The sequence below is a fragment of the Bison bison genome, unplaced genomic scaffold, assembly GCF_000754665.1.
Source record: "Bison bison bison isolate TAMUID 2011002044 unplaced genomic scaffold, Bison_UMD1.0 scf7180017864307, whole genome shotgun sequence".
NCBI classification, from domain to species: Eukaryota; Metazoa; Chordata; class Mammalia; order Artiodactyla; family Bovidae; genus Bison; species Bison bison.
Window position 1 is genome coordinate 7235642 of NW_011494879.1, and position 20110 is coordinate 7255751.

The 20110-nt window shown below is 45.7% G+C and overlaps 1 protein-coding gene across 5 annotated transcripts in view; it reads left to right on the forward strand.

Annotated features, from left to right (window-relative positions):
* LPIN1 (lipin 1) overlaps positions 1 to 20110 on the forward strand; it is a 131164-nt gene that overhangs the window by 83772 nt on the left and 27282 nt on the right. For 4 of the 5 annotated variants that reach the window (XM_010852080.1, XM_010852083.1, XM_010852082.1 and 1 more), the window contains 10 exons: positions 1260 to 1567; positions 4550 to 4675; positions 6770 to 6874; positions 10383 to 10512; positions 12086 to 12404; positions 13404 to 13497; positions 14178 to 14368; positions 15380 to 15473; positions 16198 to 16267; positions 19819 to 19911. In XM_010852080.1, coding sequence (XP_010850382.1) covers positions 1260 to 1567; positions 4550 to 4675; positions 6770 to 6874; positions 10383 to 10512; positions 12086 to 12404; positions 13404 to 13497; positions 14178 to 14368; positions 15380 to 15473; positions 16198 to 16267; positions 19819 to 19911 — 1530 coding nt within the window. The remainder of the gene's footprint in view (positions 1 to 1259; positions 1568 to 4549; positions 4676 to 6769; positions 6875 to 10382; positions 10513 to 12085; positions 12405 to 13403; positions 13498 to 14177; positions 14369 to 15379; positions 15474 to 16197; positions 16268 to 19818; positions 19912 to 20110) is intronic. The other variant, XM_010852081.1, reaches the window with a different exon arrangement.

Genomic DNA, 20110 nt, shown 5'->3' on the forward strand with positions numbered 1-20110 from the left:
TCTAGCCATCCCAGTGGGCGTGAAGTAGTATCTCATTGTGGTGTGGATTTGCATTTCCCTATTGCCATGATGTTGAGCGCTTCTTGACATGCTTATTGACCTTGTGTATGTATTCTTTGGAGAAGTGTCTGTTCAGATCCTTTGATCATTTTTTTATTGGGTTATTTGTCTTATCATTTGAGCTGTAAGAGTTCAGTATATAGTTCAGAAATAAGTACCTTTTATGATTTGTTAAGGGACTTATATGATTTATAAGAGAGATGATTTGTAAAGATTTTCTTCCATGGTGTGAGCTGTCTTTTCACTTTCTTGATGTTGTCCTTTGAAACACAAAACTTTTCAATTTTGATGAAGTCCATTTTATCTGCTTTTTCCTTGTGGCTCATGATTTCGTTGTCATATCTAAGAATCCTTTGCCAGATTCCAAGTCATGAAGATTTACCGCATGTTTTCTTCTAAGATAAACCATTTCTTTTCACTCTTCCATTCACTGAGAAAGTCGCTCTGAAGGGATCTGATGTAGTGACTCCTCAATAATCCGCTTGAACTGGTTCCTTTATGGGAAGATAGCCTGGCTATCAAGGAATGGCTCTGAGTAGCTTCAGGCTTTAAAATGAATATCCACAGTTTCAATCTCAGGACAAAACCGTCCCAGGCTTTGCTTTCTTTCAGTCTCCCCGGAGGTGTGACCTATTTCCCATCCCTCCCAGCCTCAGCCTCACCTTCCAGGTGTGGATTTTATACGTGTAGTACATGATTTGATGTTCTCTAAGCCCCTTAATTTTATTTGGTTTTTGGCTGCACCAGAAAAACTTTCTTTAAAAATTATTATCATCATCTTAATTCAGTGTGTATTAAAAATACACATATGCATTCTTTTTTACATACACACACACTGGAGTGCAAAATTGAGTTCAGTTCCCCGGGTATTATAATAACTCCAAGCCGATTTTTTTCCTCTTTTCCCTGGAAATTTCAGACCATGTTGAATTTTGGTAGTCTGAAATGACTGAAAATTACTTTGCTTTCTTATAATTATGAAAACGCAGGATTCAGTACAAAATGGCATTTAGTGACATGTTGACTTTATGACCATCTATCAAATCCTGCATTTGGTTGCCTTGCGCTCCTCATCACACCCCTCCACCTGTGCTTGGACCTCTGAATTAATGCTGGCGGGTTGTCAGCATCGTCCCAACCCTTAACCACCCGCCCCCAGCTAACCTGGTTCCTTCTCGAACATGTTTGCTGCCCTTCAGGAGGTGATCCCCATGCACCTGGCCACCTCCCCGATCCTGTCGGAAGGAGCCTCGAGGATGGAGTCCCAGCTGAAGAGGAACTCCGCAGATCGGATAAGAGGCCTGGATACCAACACATCAGCCCAGGTCTCCCCTCCCAGTGAGACCCCATCGAGTGGCTCTTTAGTGAAGAAGCGCAGGAAAAGGAGGAGGAAGTCACAGCTGGACAGCCTGAAAAGGGACGAGAACATGAACACGTCCGAGGATGAAGACATGTTCCCCATAGAGATGAGCTCGGACGAGGAGGCCGAGCCGCTGGACAGCAGTAGGTAAGTGTGGGTGACAGAAGGGTGAATTCAGTGTTTCAGATGGTCCTGTTTTTTTTAATTGATATATACTTGATTCACGGTGTTATGTTAGTTTCAGATGTATAGCAAAATGATTCATTTAGATGTGAATATATTATTTTTCAGATTCTTTTCCATTATAACTTATGATAAAATATTGAGTAGGGTTCCCTGTGCTATGTAGCAGGTCCTTGTGAGCTACCTATGTTGCACATAGCGAGTAAATGTAATTCCAAACTCCTGTCCCCTGCTTTCCCCTTTGGTAACCATAAATTTGTTTTCTATGTCCATGATTCTATTTCTCTTTTATATATAAGTTGATTTGTATCTTTTCCTTTTTTAAAGATTCCACATGTTAAGTGATATCATATGGTATTTGTTTTTCTCAGTTTGGCTTAGTATGATAATCTCTAGGTCATTCCGTGTTGCTGCAAATGGCATTATTTTATTATTTTTTAAGTCTGAGTACTATCCCACTGTATATAGGTTCCACATCTTCTTTGTCCATTCATCTGTCGATGGGCCTTTAGATTGCTTCTGTGTCGTAGCTGTTGTCAGTAGTGCTGCTGTGAACATTGTGGGGCAGGTATCATTTTGAATCATGGTTTTCTCCTTTTGTATTTGCCCAAGAGTGGGATTACAGTAGAAAGATTTTTATAAACGTTTCCCCCCACCCCACCACACACAGAACTTCTTATTTTTCTGTTAATGCATTTAAGACTGAATTTTGGAATCCTGCAGGCCCGATTCTAGAGTCACATGAAGCTGGGATGGATGTTGTAACCGAGACAAGATTGATAATAGCTTGGTGATAACTCCAGCCTTCCAGATCAGAACCAAGAAACAGGAGCTCAGGAAGTGAACACTTCATTCACAAAACTGTTGTTTCAGAACCTCCTTATTCTCACTTGAGCACCAACTATGAGCTCGACAGTTGGACCCATTGATAGCCGGGGGCTGACCTGTGATAGACTTAGGGCCATAAATGAATCTAGAATGTGATCAGTTTATCCACAAGCAGACTTTTCCTTTTCAGTTTTCATGAGGCCCAAAGTTGAGTTGAGTTGAGTTGAGTTCAGTCGCTCAGTCGTGTCCGACTCTTCGAGACCCCATGAATCGCAGCACGCCAGGCCTCCCTGTCCATCACCAACTCCTGGAGTTCACTCAGACACGTCCATCGAGTCAGTGATGCCATCCAGCCATCTCATCCTCTGTCGTCCCCTTCTCCTCCTGCCCCCAATCCCTCCCAGTATCAGAGTCAACTCTTCCCAGGAGGTGGCCATAGTACTGGAGTTTCAGCTTCAGCATCATTCCCTCCAAAGAAATCCCAGGGCTGATCTCCTTCAGAATGGACTGGTTGGATCTCCTTGCAGTCCAAGGGACTCTCAAGAGTCTTCTCCAACACCACAGTTCAAAAGCATCAATTCTTTGGTGCTCAGCCTTCTTCACAGTCCAACTCTCACCTCCATACATGACTACAGGAAAAACCATAGCCTTGACTAGATCACCTTTGTTGGCAAAGTAATGTCTCTGCTTTTGAATATGCTGTCTAGGTTGGTCATAACTTTCCTTCCAAGGAGTAAGCATCTTTTAATTTTATGTGGTTGGAAGCCGATGGTGGTGGTTGTTGTTGAGTATCAGTCTTGTCCAACTCTTTGTTGGGTGGTGGTGGTGGTTGTTCACTCAGTCGTGTCCGACTCTTTGCAACCCTGTGGACTACAGTATGCCAGGCTTCCCAGTCCTTCACTATCTCCCAGAGTTTGCTCAAACTCACGTCCATTTAGTCAGTGATGCCATCCAACCATCTCATTCTCTGTCGACCCCTTCTCCTCCTGCCTTCAATCTTTCCCAGCATCAAGGTCTTTTCCAATGAGTCAGCTCTTTGCATCAGGTGGCCAAAGTATTGGAGCTTCAGGTTCCACATCAATTCTTCCAATGAAAATGCAGCGTTGATTTCCTTTAGGATTGACTGTTTTGATCTCCTTGCTGTCTAAGGGACTCTGGAGAGTCTTTTCCAGCACTGCAGTTCGACAGCATTGCTTCTTTGGCTCTCAGTCTTCTTTATGGGAGGGTGGTCAGGCTTATTACAGTCACCTGCCCTGCATGGCTTTTAATTGCAGAGTTTAGTGTCAGATGTTTGAGGTCACATCAAAAACAGAGACAGGTGGCCTCTGCATGGGTGAAATAGTGGGTCGTATTTCTTATTAAAGCGTGCTGTGCCTGAAAGGAGGTAGATTTGCAGCCATTTTGCAAGTATAAGATAGGATTGATTGTGTCATTTATTTATTGTGCTGGATGAAACATTGTCTCCGTTTGGTCATTCAGGGATTTGGTAGCTCAGTCGTGCGTGGCAAGAGTTTTATAACCTCTGGGTCCAGTTTTGGGTGCCACCCAACTCTCAGGCTTTTGCGAGATGAAGTGTGAAAGATAAATCTGTAGGGCCTACAGTGTAAGTGGGCTTCCCTGGTGGACAGTGGTAAAGAATCCTCCTGGCAATGCAGAAGATGCGAGTTTGATCCCTGGGTCGGGAAGATCCTCTGGAGGAGGAAATGGCAACCCACTCCAGTATTCTTGTCTGGAGAATCCTATGGATAGAAGAGCCTGGAGGGCTGCAGTCCATGGGGTCACAAAGAGTTGGACACGACTGAACGACTGAGCACACACGCACGTAGTGTAACTTAACAGTAACAAGCAGTGTGGTCATCAAGCCCGTCTAAGTCCAAGTTCTTAAACTTAATCATTTTCCAGTGATAATTGAGCCAAAGTGTGAACACACGAAACATTTCTCTGAGTAACTTTTTTCGTTTCCACTGCTCAGAGTACACCTGGGGGTATACCAGCAGATCATGTTGATTTACAAAGCATTAGAGATAAGGAGAAATGGAAACTTGCCTTTATTATGTATCTATCGGTAAAATCTCTTTGACTTTGATGTTTTTTGTTTTTTTTTTTCTCTTTCTCCAGAACTATTCCTGATGATATACCTCCATTCCAAGAAGATGTCCCTAAGGAGAGCCGTTCCCCTGTTATGACTTACCCTCAGTCAGCCTCTTACCCTAATTCTGACAGAGAGTGGTCACCCAGTGCCAGGTGAGGGGCTGGTGTGTGTCCATGTGTGTTTGCCTGTCCTGGTCCAGAGGATTCCAAGTCAGTCACAGGAGGCACGTTTCACAGTGAAATCTACGTAAAAAAATGAATAGAATTAGAACCCCCCAAAATTCACCTTATGCTAGAAGGTACAGATCAGGATTAAACACAGAACATGAGCAGATCTTAAACTTCTATCTAGTAGCAGAATCAAACTGCAGATATGAAAGGGAAACCATGTGTGAAGTTACATAAAGCTTATTGTCAGGGGGAGAAAACAGTGACAGCCTTTTTGGATACGTATCCCTAAAGTGAGATTCAGGAGCAGGGCAGCTGCAGCAGGAGCCCTGAGGTCATTTGGGGCTGTGAGAATGATGCTGTCTTCCCCCGCTGCCCTCAGTGATTTTGGTTTCCCTAAAATGGACTCTCAGGGGCCATCGACTTCCAGGATGAGGTTGAAGAACCACAGCTGCTCAGTGTGCAGAGAAGACTAAAACATTTCAGGCTGTGAAGCCTGTGAGGACACGTGAGCCCTTCCGAGCAGTTTCCAGAAGGACTGGGCAGGGGACAGATCTGAAGTGTGTGGGGATGATTATCACCCCCGTCAGGACAAAAATTTGTTCTTGGGTGGCAAAAAAAAATATCTTAGATATTACAATAGCCATGTGACCTCCAAAGGGGCATAGTAACATAAGCAGACGTGGAGTATATTCAGGGCATTAAAATTTCATGGTGGAGGGAGGTCTGTTAGGAAAGAAAAGATCTCAGGGGTCTGACGAGAATGCAGCAGAGATGGGCAGCTCTGGTCTAGGTGACAGTGATCTTCTTGGGTTATACATGCTCCTAACGTGTTAGGTTTGCTTCTGGTGTCAGAGCCCCCAAGTCCTGGAACATGCTTCAGGGCTTCCCACCTGAAGTATACACCTCTCCCAGTTCCAGTTTGACTGGAGTGATCTCAATGAGACTGCATGGTCATCGCCGTGCGTCAAAGTTGAGGTTGGAGAGAAACAGATGCATCACGTGATCGTGAATGGACATCAGCCAGGGTAGGACTGGAGGCCTGTGGAGTCCCCTCCCAGGGGTCTGTCCGTCCTCAGGCCAGCCCTGTCCGGTAGAAACGTAATGCTAAATACATATGTAATTTAAAGTTTTCTAGTAACCATCCTTAAAAAGTGTAAAGAAATTGATAACATTAATTTTGATGATCTATGATGTATTTATTAAAAATTATTTTCAAGTAATCGGATTTTTTTCAAGTCATCGTTTTGTAAAACACTGTGGAACTGTTTCACATTCTCATTTTCACAAGCCTTTGAAGTTGTGTATCTCAACATGTACAGACCCCCTCAGTTTGAACCAGTCACACATCAAATGCTCATAGCCCCATGCGACCTTGTTGGACTATATAGGTATAGACCTTTCTAGAACCTCATACATTCTCTCCCGTGGTCTGTGGAGTTATAACCCTAAGGAGGGAAGTACATAAGTACATAGTACTTTAGGAAGAAAATTATGTGGAATATTTAGAAGTCACTAATAGGTAGAAAACTCTGTTCAAACATTCTACATTAATTTTAAGCATTTAAAACAAATCCTTTAAACACAATCCTGAGTACGTTTCTCTGTCTTCTATGTTTTGCTCTATGAGTCCAGAATAATAACCATGTCAGGTGAGGTGATCTGATCATGGTTAAATGAAATTACAAATTAGAATAAATAGACACATATCTATACTTGGGTTTATGTGTTTTCTTTTAAGAGACAATTGCCAGCCCAGATTACCAAACCTTTTGGAGTATGTCATTTGATTAGGCACTAAACTCTGACCCAAGAAAAGCAATTCACTATGGGCCTGCAGATGAAACAGAAAGTGAAACGGGTGTCTTGGCAGTCGTCTGTTTTCATGGTTAAGAAGATCGTGTTGATTTCTCTGTGATTTCAACATGTGGTCCTCTGCCACTGTCAGCTGTCCAAGTACCTTCACCTTCTTATAGGTGTTATTGTGAGAGTAGTCAAATAACTGATAAGAAATTTTGTTTCATTGAATTGACCTCTGATTTCTCTTTCTTTTAATGTGGATCACGTGGTATGCCGTAGCCTGGTAGATTGCAGGAGGCCCCCCCCTCATCTGGCGGTTGCGGCCGAGGGCGGTCTTTCTAGCTCTTGCCCTCCACAGTCTTCCCACTTCCACGCTTCGGAAAGGTAGAGGGGTTATTTTCCCGCTGTGGATGTTTTTATAATAAAAACTTGGCTCTAACTCTTATAAATAAGTAAGTTTGGCCATTAACCAAATTACTTATGTGGAGAATCCGTATAGATTCTTGGAAGTGAAAATTTTGATCTAACCCTTACCAATTTATTTATCCACTAACCAAATTACTTATGAAGAAAATACATATAGATTATTTCTTTTCCTTTCATTTTAAGCACTTGTAGATGGTTATATTTTTTTAAAGTACTAAGTTTGACTCTGGAAATTAGGGTTAAGCATAGAGTCCTTTCTAATTTTGTGATGTGCTTTGAAAAGTAGAATAAGGAATTGAAGATTGGGATATGATCTTTGTGTCTGGGGTTGTTCAACAAATAAGTTTACAAAACTTTTTTCAGATATCACTTAAGCATGTTTGCCTGCCCATTTAGTCACTCAGTCGTGTCCGACTGTGATCCCATGGACTGTAGCTCTCCAGGCAAGAATACTGCAGTGGGTTGCCATCCCTTCTTGAGGGGATCTTCCTGATCCAGGGATTGAACCAGGTCTCCTGCATTGCAGGCAGATTTTTTTTTTACCATCTGAGCCACTAGGGAAGTCCCATCATTTAAGCATAAGGAGAGTTGTTATTGTAACTCAGTAAAGAGCTTATAGACTTTCTGAGTAATATGATCAGATGTGTCCACAGCATTTGTAGAATAGAATTTTGGAGAGTAGCGTAGGATGGACCAGAAGGTTCAGAATCCTAGGTTAGTGTAGGATGGACCAGAAGGTTCAGAATCCTAGGTTAGAGTTTTCATTTGATGCAGAAGTCATAGGTTCCTGCCTCCATTCCCTTGGAATTGCCCACACTTTGACCTGCCTGCTTTGTGAAAAATGAGCAGTGATGCCGTGATTAACTTCTGCCTGGGAAACTGGTTTTCTTTTTGAAGAACCAAGTCTCAGGATATATTTAATACTTCCCTCCCAGGTTATGGGTGCAGAACAAAGGCCATTTTAAAATGAGGTCAGCTAAGTTGTGAGCAGTTATATAACTGATGTGCCTAAATGGGATTTCAGCAAAAATGCCGATAGTGATTATGGCTAGTAAATGCATTATTGAAACAGATCAGTCAGTGTGACCTTGAAGCTTACTTTTTTGAACAACCTTTGATCTTGAAAGTCTCATATTCGATAATGGGCAATTTTGGAATCCTCTTTCTCGTCAGTCACACTCAGTGTCAGGAGTCTCTTCCCTCGTTTATGTCCCGTCTGTCTGAATTCCCTCAACACTCAGCACAGATGGTCCATGTGTATTTGGGTGCAGCGTCCTTCTGTGGGGCTGGTGTGGCTGGGGGCACGTGACTGAGGGGTGGTGCGCCCGGCGTATGGATCACACAGGGCTCGGTCCTTTGTGAATCTGAATTTGCCCACCTCAGCATCTCGATGGCTTGTAGCTTTCATCACAGGATCAGATGTTAAGAATTCTGGATTTGGGCAGGGTGATGGAGACCTGTGTTCAGTGTTTACATTCTCCTAGAGCAGGGATCCATAAACTACAGCCCGTGGCCCCAGTCTGGCCCACCCTCTGTTTCTTTAGTTTTATGGGGGCACAGCCAGTTTGTCCACATACTGTTTGTGGCTGCATTTCCACCACAAGGGCAGGCTCGAGTTGTTGCCGCAAAGACCACATAACCCCCAGAGCCTGGAGTACTTGCTGTCTGGCCTCTTATAGAGGAAGTTTGCTGACACTTGGCTCCAGAGCAGGCTCAGCCTAGAGGGCTTTACTTTAGTGCAGTGGATACTGTTCCAGAGAATTGTTATAACAAAATAAAAAAATATGTTCCTTTTAAGCAAACAGTTTGAGGTTTGGGTGCTGCGCTGATGAGGGTAGGAAGCCAGTTACGATGGGCTTCCCCCTTGATGCCTCTGGAGAATCATCCAGGTCAGAACTGTTGGCACAAGGGCCCCTTGCTGGAGGCCACAGTGCTCCCTTTGCACATTTCATGGTCCTGAACATGTAATTCTGGACACCTTGGTGCCAGAAGAGCCTTGACCCTCAGGAGAAAAGCAGAATTAGGAAACTGGAGGAAGCAAGAGAAAGGAGGTGATAAGCATTTTCTCTCTCAGATGTCTGGAGGACCCAGAGTTCCTTTCTCAGGGGGTAGCTTTCTGAAGGGCATACTGTGTGTGTGTGTGTGTGTGTGTGTGTGTAGAGGTGTCCCCTTGGTTACATACCCACAGTATGCGATCTCAGGCTCCTCCTCTCTGCAGACTGGCTACATCGAGCCTGAAGGCTGCCACATGCCTTTCCATGGATGGAGGGTGCGGATGCCAAGGGAGGAGGGACCAGCCCGTGTCTACTTCAGTGTGAAATGATGCAGAGAAGCATTGAATCTATTTGTCTGAAAGGCTGGACCAAAGACAGCCAGCGTCAGTTTAGCCATTAAAGGTCCCCGTCTGTCTGAGACAAGCTTTGGTTCATCTACGAGCTTGCCTTGTCCCGATAGGCAAGTTCTGTCCCCTCGAAGCTGACGTCTGACTCAAGCAGATACGTGAGACCAAGCACATGATGTGAGGTGCTTGAGAGAGCCCGTGTGAGGTGTGAGAGAAGGTGGAAAAGGAGAATTGCAGGGCTTTCTTTCTCACGTCATTAAAACTGTTGTCTGAAAGGAAAGGGTATAGGAGATCAAAGACTGAAATAATCAAGTGGGTCTTTTTTTCTCATCCATATGTTGTTTAGAAGGCTCTAAGAATTTTGTGCCTAAATCGATGGTTTCTGTGGTTGGACAGAAGTAAGACAGCTCGGGTCTCAGGAGAGAAAAATACAGAAAACGTGGAGACCCGAATGCAAGTCACAACCACTTAAAAGCTCGTTTGAGAATTAAGCCTCATGCTGTGTTGTTGTAGGAAGAGTCTTAGCAAATAGGAATCTAGGAAGTATTTCTTGAAGATAAAATATTTTGCAGAATCTCAGCTCAGAGAGCCCTGCACGTTAGTGAGTTACTGGTAGCATCCAGCATTTGTGGTAAAGTTGACATATGATCCACTTCCTTGTTTTCAAAGTTGGTGCAGATGTATACATATCTTGATGGGTGCATGTCCGAGATGGCCCGGACCTATTTGCAGCTGCGTGAGAGTTGAGGAGTTTGGTTTGGAAATTGGGCTTGCCAGGAGCATTGAGATCAGAGAGAGGCCTGCAAAGATGGCAGCAAATTTTTTTCTTCCCTTTTCCATTTCATCTCTTTTTTTCCATTTCCCCCTTTTAAATGCTACTTCTCATCTTTACTTGGAATTTGGCAGCAGGCTGGGACAAGGTTACCCAAATGGGGGGTGCCTTCTCCTGGGCGCGTGTTCTGTCCGCTCCTGGTGGCCACGGAGGGGATAGTCACAAAGCTGTGGTCGCAAGGCAGTGGTGTGTTGGGGCCGTTTTCTAGGTTCTCTGAACCACAGAATGCTGGGCACAAAAACATTTCCAAAGTTTCTCTTCCCACTTTAATCTTCCATTTGTGTTTCCTTAAGTCCTTCAGTTTCCCGACCGTCAACACCTAAAAGCGATTCAGAACTGGTCAGCAAATCTGCGGATAGGACAATTCAGAAGAATAATCTAGAAATGCTCTGGCTCTGGGGAGAACTGCCCCAAGCCACAAAGGTAGGTTTTTTTTTTTCCTTCCTTATTTCTGCCATCCATCAAAGGTAGTTTCTGAAGACATGAAATGGTCACAATCTTTTCTTTCAAGAAATTTTATTTCATATTCCAATTTGTTAAAAGAATCTTGAACTATATTATGGTATTTCAAGCTGCTGCTGCTGCTAAGTCACTTCAGTCATGTCCGACTCTGTGTGACCCCACAGACGGAAGCCCACCAGGCTCCCCCGTCCCTGGGATTCTCCAGGCAAGAACACTGGAGTGGGTTTCCATTTCCTTCTCCAATGCATGAAAGTGAAAAGTGAAAGGGAAGTCGTTCAGTCGTGTCCGACTCTTAGTGACCCCATGGACTACAGCCTACCAGGCTCCTCCATCCATGGGATTTTCCAGGCAAGAGTACTGGAGTGGGGTGCCATTGCCTTGGTATTTGTAAATACTGTAAGACCCTTAGAAGATGCTACCACCTCTTGTATCCCCAGTAAATCTTTGTGATGTGAATAAATAAATGAATGAGTAAGTGAAGACTGAAAGCATTTCTGTGATAACTCAAAGAGACAGCTCTTTGGAGAGTAGGTCTGTTGAGGCTGAAGCTGTGGGTTCATTCCCTTTCTAGGTTATATTTAGCTTTCATGGAAAATGCTGATTTCTCTGCCTATAAGCGGTCGTGCTGACCCAGCCAGCCATCTTTACAAATGCACGTCACCTGTTGCTGGAGAAAGGGCACAAATGTGCAAACCCATCACTTTTGGCAAAACAGTTCCGGCCACAGATCCACTATTGCATTGTTTTCTTCTGTGCTTGAAGCTGTAGGATCAGATGCAGAAATGCATACCCGCTCCCCACTTTCCAGCCCACAAGCTGTGTTTTGATTTCTGTTGGATAAATCTTTTCCATAACTGGAAACTCCTTGGAGAGTTAGCGTCAGAAATGCCCTTTTCCCACTCATGGGAACCAGCCACCAAATCTGCCCTTGTTCACTTACGTTTTGGGGGTGGACTTCATTGAACTGTAACACACATGCAGAGAAACACCCAGATCCTGAGTGCCAAGATGGAAACATCTTCACACACTTCACACAGGTGAATGTGTCCACGTGACCTGCACCCAGACCAGGACTAAATCAGAACTTGAAAGCCCCCCGACCCTTTGCAATTACTGTTCTGACGCCTCCCCCCCCAATAATGATAAACCCAATCTTGACTTTATAGCAGAGTTTAGTTTTGCAAGGCTCGCCCTGTTACCATGTGTCATAATTCACTTTCAGCACCTTGATTGCCCTGTGGTGTGAATACATTCCCCTTTCTCCCGCTGGACACTTGTGTTAGATTGGTGGTCTCATTCACTCACCTACTCACTCACTCCCATTTGTTTTCTATGAAAGTTCATTTGCTTTGGAAACACGATCCTTGGTTTCCAGACCTTTCGGCAGGTATGGGAGTCACCAGGTGCGCCACCCCCTCCCACCCGCTAAGGCTTCACTGTGTCCTGTACAGTTGTGCCTGCCCAGGGCCCTTTGGTTGACTCGACTCTTCTCTGACCTTTTCTCTCTCCCTCCCTCCCTACCCCTTTGATCCAGTCCTCGCCACACAAGATTAAAGAGTCCAGCCCGTTGAACAGCAGGAAAATCTGTGATAAAATGCACTTCCAAGCCATCCACAGTGAATCTTCAGATGCGTTTAGTGACCAGTCGCCAACACTGGTCAGGGCATCTCCGGTGCAGCCATTGCTGGAGCAGAACAAGCCGCAGACAGAGATACAGTTTGTGAACGAAGACGATGTCGAGGCCTTGGGAGCAGCGGCCCCCCCTTTACCCACAATTGAGGAGCCCAAAGCCCCTTCTGCCAACACTGCCCCAGTAGCTGCAAGCAAGACAGACTCGCCTTCCAGGAAAAAGGGTGAGAAAGCCAACGCTTCCCAGTGCCTTCCTGTGCACTGGGGGCTCTGCCCACCACAGTCTCTCCCCCACCCCAAAGTTCAGGATTCTTCAGAGGGGAGACAGGACATCTCTCCTGTTCAGTCCCTTGCCCTTTTGCTGAATATGTGTTTTCTCAGAATTGAGTTGTAGAAAGTCTAACCTGAAGGAGGCCTTGGGGATGGTGCAGTGATCCACCCCCGCCGCCCTCCACTGTACAGGCCAGGGATGCTGGGGTCCCCCACGCTGGGACTGCACCGGACACTGATGATGAAGCCAGTCTGCACCCCGCTTTCCTTGCCCCTGGTTTCCCTCTAGTGCATCGCCCTGTGCTAATTTCTGCATGCCGTGTGTCACTGTTTCAATGATTACTTGTTTGTTTTTTTGCCTGACTTCTGTACTAGAACATATGTGCTCTGTGAGGTCAAGAATATTTCTGTCTTTTTACCTGTTTCCTTGGTGTTTCGTATAGTGGTTGGCGCATGTGGGGGCTCCATACATGTAGTCAAATGCCCACCTGGCTGCCTGTCCAGACCAATGACATGAAGCCCCATCTGTTGGCCACATGGCTTTGTGCACAGTGGTTCTAGTCTGTATGAACCGATGATGTAATTCTTTGGCCACAGTAAACTGGAAGGCTGCAGTCTTGGTGCCCAGGGGCCAACGATGTGTCATTCAGGAGGCTTCAGAATACTGATGTGGAAGTGCTCAGTGAAAGCTTTGCTGTTTAGTGATAATAATAACAAACCAGTACGGATAATACTAAAAATACCATCACTGTGTCAGTGTGCTGAGTGCTTAGTACCTCTCAGGCCCCTCCCAGCTGGGGAGCTGAGGCTCACTGAAGCTACCTGACTCACTCAGTGGACCCTTCTGAGTAGATCTGCACACGGTGCTCAAGTGCTCTTTCTAGAGAGGCTCAGAAGTCTGTGAGGTTGCATCTGAAGAACGGTGCTCTGACCTGACCCGTGTGCCCTTTCAGACAAACGAAGCCGACACCTGGGGGCTGACGGCGTCTACTTAGATGACCTCACAGACATGGATCCTGAAGTCGCTGCCTTGTATTTCCCCAAAAAGTAAGAGCCCTTTTTATGCTTCCTATCGTTTTGTATATATTAACCTGGGAGCCGCTTTTTCCTTATATTTGATTAGAAAGTGAGTGAGAAAAAGCTGCAGGAGTCCCATGTTTTACCCTGAGGAGCAACCGGTCAAAGCACGAACCCTGTGTAGACGTGGGGGCATGGCTGTCCACCCTTCCTGGGACGGCTTTTGAGTCGGGGCACAGGCTCGAGGCCATCTCCCCAGGTACACCAAGGTGGTGTTGCAGCGGTCAGTGATCCTCATCCCAGATCAGCTATGCACAGCCCTGCCCCTCCCCAGGGCAAGTCCCCTGGGACCTCGGGGGGCCCCCCCCTTCTGGGATTCCCATCATTTGTGGGGAGTCCTGGCTCCGCAGAGGGCGTGACAGGACGGTGGCCTCTTGGGACGGCATGCTCTCTCTCTTCATCAATTCCAGTGTATTTGGGAGAAAAACGCAGGGAAGTGTAGGGGTTAAAAATGGTTATTTTTCCTCCTAAGGTCATTCATGTAGCTCGTGTGCCTGCCATGGCGCCTTAGTGAGGGTCTGCTGGGATGACACCATTTGTCCCTCTGACTGCCGGGGTCACCTGACATCTGAGTGACACATCCCCCCCCCGCCCCGCACCCCAGGCTTGGGAAACCCTCCTCACAGCCCCTCCCACTCCTCTCCTTCCAGCGGAGACCCTTCTGGGCTCACGAAACCCACCAGCGACAACGGAGCCCGCTCCGCCAACCAGTCCCCTCAGTCCGTGGGCAGCTCTGGCGTCGACAGCGGCGTGGAGAGCACGTCGGACGGCCTGAGAGACCTGCCGTCCATCGCCATCTCCCTTTGCGGGGGCCTCAGCGACAACCGGGAGATCACCAAAGGTACCGCGGGGCCGCTGCCATCTTTGAGCCGGCAGCGCCCCCTGGTGGCCATCGGCTGCACCGGCCCGAAGTCCCGGGCTCATGAAGGAGCGCACGTGACTCACTGTGGCTCAGGACCCAAATGTTGCTGCGGCTGGCTGACTGACCGCAGTGTCACATGCACGCACGCACGCACGCACACACACACGCGCGGCCCCAGGCAACAACAAGGCCACTGGGGTCACTGGTCATCAGGCGTGTTTGAGCGTAGCTTGTGTCCGTCCTGCAGTGGGGTGGGGCCCGGGGCTGGTGGCAACGTCAACACTGGGAAAGAGTGGGTAGCAAGTGTACAGAAACGCTGGAGGAGGGAGGGGTGTCCGAGCGAGCCCTGGACCCTTCCTGGCTGTGTCAGAAGGGTGTCTCAGGGTTGGCTTAGGTGATCTGAGTTAAATCATAGCCCCCACCCTATTTTTATCCCTAGTTTCCTAGGATCTCATGTTATTTACATGGTGAGGTGGCCCCGAGACCTCCAGAGAGTGCAGTCAGCCATTCTAGCTGATGACTCCTAGACCAGACTCCTAGACCCTAGGTGTCCCCCCCTGCTTTAGGCAGGTCACTGAGCTTTCATTCATGACTTTGTCCATCCTCGTGACTACTGGTGAGGAGGTGGGTGTGGAAGTTCACACCAATGACTATGACTCAGACCCGGGTGACCATACCTTGAGCTCCAGTCGTCTGCTTCTGCATGGGCCTGTGTTTATGGTGTTTGCCACATGCCTGCTCCCGTGTAAACACATGTGCCCTGATTAAGGGTGCACTTGTCCCCCATCCTCTGACTGCCCCCATCTCTCTTCATTTCTGCACAGACACAGCCCCCCAAACTAACTGAAGGCCCCTTGACAAATAAATTTGATAGGATTGTCTGCATAGCTGGATGGCATAAACTCTCAGAAGATACTTGTGAGGGAGTGAAAACAGGCCTGGTGTTTGTACTAAATCCTCTTTGTATTCCCCCCTCCTTTGCCTTCACAGACGCATTTTTGGAACAGGCCGTGTCATATCAGCAGTTTGCGGACAACCCTGCCCTCATTGATGACCCCAACCTCGTGGTGAAGATCGGAAATAAGTAAGTTCCTCCCGAAAGTCATTTCAGCCGTCGTGTGATACCCGTTCAGCTTCAGCTTCTCTGCTATAGAGACCTGGACAGTAACCTTTAGAAATGTATAAACTTAAGTCTTTGTTAAAAATCTATTATTATCTCTTCACTATTGGCAAAATGCTGCATCACTTATATGGTTAGAACGTTGATGTAACTGGATCCTGTGGGGCTTGCATTCGGCTGCACCGGATTTTACAGTGGGACATGTGACGTCACAGCCCTGGCCTCTATCACAAGATAGACCGTGCACCCGTCCCTTGAAAGCTTTGTTGTCTGAGGTCAAGGGATGTGCACGTATTTTTACAGGCTGTTGGCAAACTTTTCCCCATTAGAGGAAGCCACAGGTGTTTACGTGTTAACTGAGGGTCCTTGTTTCCTTTTCCCTGAAGTGTGGGCAAGAAATGCTCCAGCACATCAGTGGCTTGACGCCCAGCGGGGTGTGGGCTGCTCTCAGCTGGCCACTGGGTCACCTGCCATGTCGTTTGTCCTGTTGCCACAGTGGCCGCTGGGAGTTTGGCTGGAGGAAGGGCTTCTGTAAGGGTGGGTCATGTGGCAGCTGACCTGGGGTGTTTGCCACAGTACTGGGCTCTTTAAGGACCCTCTGAACGCCCAGAGCCTCACATGACCGCTTCTCGGGGCATTAGAGGTCTGAGCCTTGGTCTTCTGACCGCTTTTCCTTGTTTCACGTCAGATACTATAACTGGACGACAGCCGCGCCTCTGCTCCTGGCCATGCAGGCCTTCCAGAAACCATTGCCAAAGGTGAGCTTTACCATGAGAAAGAAAAGGGACATGAAAATGATGGCTCGCTGAATCTGGGGGATTGGAATTTAGCTTTTATTTTAGACTTCCCTGGTGGCTCAGGCGGTAAAGGGTCTGCCTACAGTGCGGGAGACCTGGGTTCTATCACTGGCTTGGGAAGGAACCTGGAGAAGGAAATGGCAACCCACTCCAGTACTCTTGCCTGGTAAATCCCATGAATGGAGGAGCCCGGTAGGCCACAGTCTATGGGGTAACAAAGAGTCGGACACAACTGAGCAACTTCACTTTCTTTCATTTTCTTTAGAAACCATGAGGTTAATTACACTGTGCTGGTTGGAAGTTCATGGGTATAAACTGCAGGGGTCTCCCTTGCACTTTGAATGTCCTTCTCCCTTCTCTCATCAAAGCAAAAGCTCCCAGTGGAGGCAGCGCCAGACCGAGTCCTGCCTCTCCAGGATTCCTGTCCCTGCACCTGCCGTGCCAGGGACACAGATGGGGGCAAAGCAGGTGGATGCTGAGCCCAAGGGTGATGAGGGTAGAAGGATGAAGGAGGGGAGCAGGGTAGTACTATACCAGACACCAGGTGCCCACACTCAGGCCTGGCTCAGCCAGAAAGCAGGCTAGGGGCTGATTGGCCAAGGAGGAGCAAGTGGGCAGCTCCTGGCTGCACCTGAGAGCAGGTGAGCAGCTGCAGAAAAGAGCCAGGGTGACAGGCAGATGCACTGCAGCAGCCCACCATGCCCGTGTCCTCCCCCTGCCGGTTCCCCAGGCCTCTCCTGGAACTGATCACTTTCCAGCATTGGGTCTTTGTTCCAAATGCTCCATTCTTTCGGCTGCAGAGCCCACATCTCACACTTGCATCCTTCACATGCTTAGCAAAGGCTTTGTGCTGCTGTGGATGTTGTGGCTTGTCAGGTAGATCTCATACCTGAGGGTCGTGCAGGTCTATTTTGACTTTGTTTAGCTCACGTTCTCTCCTTTGTGGCTGTGTGTGTGCGTGTGTGCACATGCTTTGGGATCGTGACTGTATCTTTCGTGGAGCTTTATCTGTGAGTATTCTTTGTGGACTGAGCTGAGGGCCTATGCTCCAGAGTGGGTTCTGTTTTGTCCTTGACAGGTTCTGTACAGTGTTTGTGGCCCAGGGCAAGTTTTTACAGTTCTTACAAATCAGTGAGAAGAAAGACCAGTGCAATAGAAATTTACTGATAAAAGCTATATAGTTCACAGAAAAAGAAATACACATGACTGCTGAACTTAAAGAAATTAGTCTTTGTGGTAGGCAGCCTAAATATTGTACAGGTTGTCAGTAATTTTTTGGACTCTGTTTTTGGCATTTATTTAATAATAGAAATTATTTTTATGCAGAGACTTCATCAGTCTTATCTTTTGAGGCTGCTAGGTTTTGTATCACACTTGGAATGGCCCTGCTTGCTTCCCATTTCCAAAACTTATGAAAATATGCCCTGTCTTTTCTTCCAGCATTTTCTTAAATCTTTGATCCATCTTGATTTTATTTTGAAAGTCATGAGTTGAGGTATCAGAAATGAAATCAGTGTTTTTTTGTTTTTTTTTTTCCCCAGCTGGTTATTGAATCAGGATGCTTTGGTTGCAGGAAACAGAATGACTACAAGTGACTGGAATAACAGGTGTTTATTATTTGACATAATAAGAATCTTAGAGGTTGGTAGTTTCAGGCTGGATGAAGCTGGATGAGCCTTTCTGATTTTCCTGGCTTCCCCGTTATGATCCCAAGATGACTGTTTTATCCAACAGCTCCTCATATAAGTGTCCAAAATAGGAAGGATGGAGACAGGCTTCTCACATTTAATCGGCCACAATTTGGTCACATGATCACCTCTCAGCCGATTGTTGGCAACACAATGGAATGGCCATGAGTGGTGCAGAACAATCTAAGTTTCTCCCCCCAGACTTGAGCCTGCCTTCATGGAACATAGTGCAGTCTGATTCCTGAGCAGAGTTTTGGCTGTGATGGTGAGAACCAAAGGGGTGGTTCACCCAGGGAGTCAACTGAGAGGGTCATGGTTGGCTCCCTAATTATCTCCATACCTTTCATTATGTAACTCTCTACCCATTGATACGCAATTACAACTTGATCTTACATTACATCCCCTGTGAATTTAGGGTTATTTCTGGATTTTGTCTTCTGTTCTAATAATATGTTAAATTATGTCTCAAGACTGCATTCTTTTAATTACTGTAAGTTTTAAATATATTTTAATATCTAGTAAGGCTTATGCCTGAGCTTCCCAGGTGGCACTAGTGGTAAAAAACCCACCTGCCAATGCAGGAAATATAAGAGACATGGGCTCAATCCCTGGATTGGGAAGATCCCCTGGAGGAGGGCATGGCAACCCACTCCAGTATTCTGAAGCGGCATAGCACACACACGTGCCAGGCTTATGTCTACTTATTTTCAGTTTTCTTGGCCATTTCTGTTTGTTTTATAAATGAACTTTACAACCAGTTTGTCTAGGTTTGAAAATAATCCTGGTTTTTTTTTTTTCAAATTGGAATTTTGTTTAATATATGGATGAAATAGAAATAGGAGGAGTAGGGTAATTGACATCTTTGTGAATTGTCCTGTTCATGAATAGGGGGGCTTGTTCAGTGTATTCAGGTTTTCTTTTGTGTCAGGTAGGGATTCTTAAATGATAAAAAGAAGCACACTTCAGGCTAAATACGTGAATTATTTATCTTTCCACTTACCTGCAACTTGTTTGGTTGAAAGACAATTCTCTCATTACTAGCTGAGGTATTAGTGCCTGAGAGTTCCATAAACCAAAGAAGGGAAATTAGATAATATTTACTTTGGTACTTGAATTAGCCTCAAGGTGACTATTTTGTTCTTTAAAATATGTAGAAAATTGTTACTATTTTTTAAAATGTATTGAAGTACAACTGATTTACAAAGAATATTACTAATTAATATTTAATCTCCTATTCAACTTGCATTTATTTAGGACAAGAGTATGGATTTTCTTTTTTAATATTTGAGCTTTTAAGTCAAATGCATCTATGAATATTCAGTTTGCCCAAATTTGGAAATTTACATCTACTAAAAAGATCTCATGCATTTTACTTTTTGTTTAAAACTTTACCTTGTACCTCATATTAATCATTTCATTTTTCATTTTATAATCAATCATCTTATTGAGAATAACAGTATCTTAATCAGTAAACCACTTTAATTTGAAAACTTGCTGTCTGACTAATCACTAATGATTTTCAATGCTTTCTTTTTCTGTTGTTGTTGTGTTGTATTTTATTTGTTGTTTGTTTATTCCTTTAACATCTTCTTAAGTCTTCATGCCTAAGTTACCTTAATGTAATTTTGGATGCCATTAGGTTTTGCTTCTCGAAAATTTTTAATCCACAAATAGTATGTCGTGTTTTCTCTGATTTGTCTTTGTTTTTTCTTTCTTTTTTTTTTTAATCTTACTTTAATTTGCATGTGCGTGTCTTTTGGTTTGAATGTGCTAAGTTGATCTTTTTTTGGTTCCATTATTTATGTTACCATCCATTTAAAACAGGCCACGGTGGAGTCTATCATGAGGGATAAGATGCCCAGAAAGGGAGGAAGATGGTGGTTTTCATGGAGGGGAAGAAACACCACAATCAAAGAGGTAAGCTTGGAAAACACAAGTGTTTCTGCCTGGCTCAGCAAGGGCTTGCGTGTCAGTGAGCAAAGCCGTCACACTGAGCCAGGAGCCAGCTCTGCCACCATGCAGGCGAAGGCAGCGCAGAACAAGGGGAGGTGGAGAAGGACTGGGATGGGTGGGCAGAGATGGCCTCACATCCTGGCTCTGTTACCTCTCCGCTTGG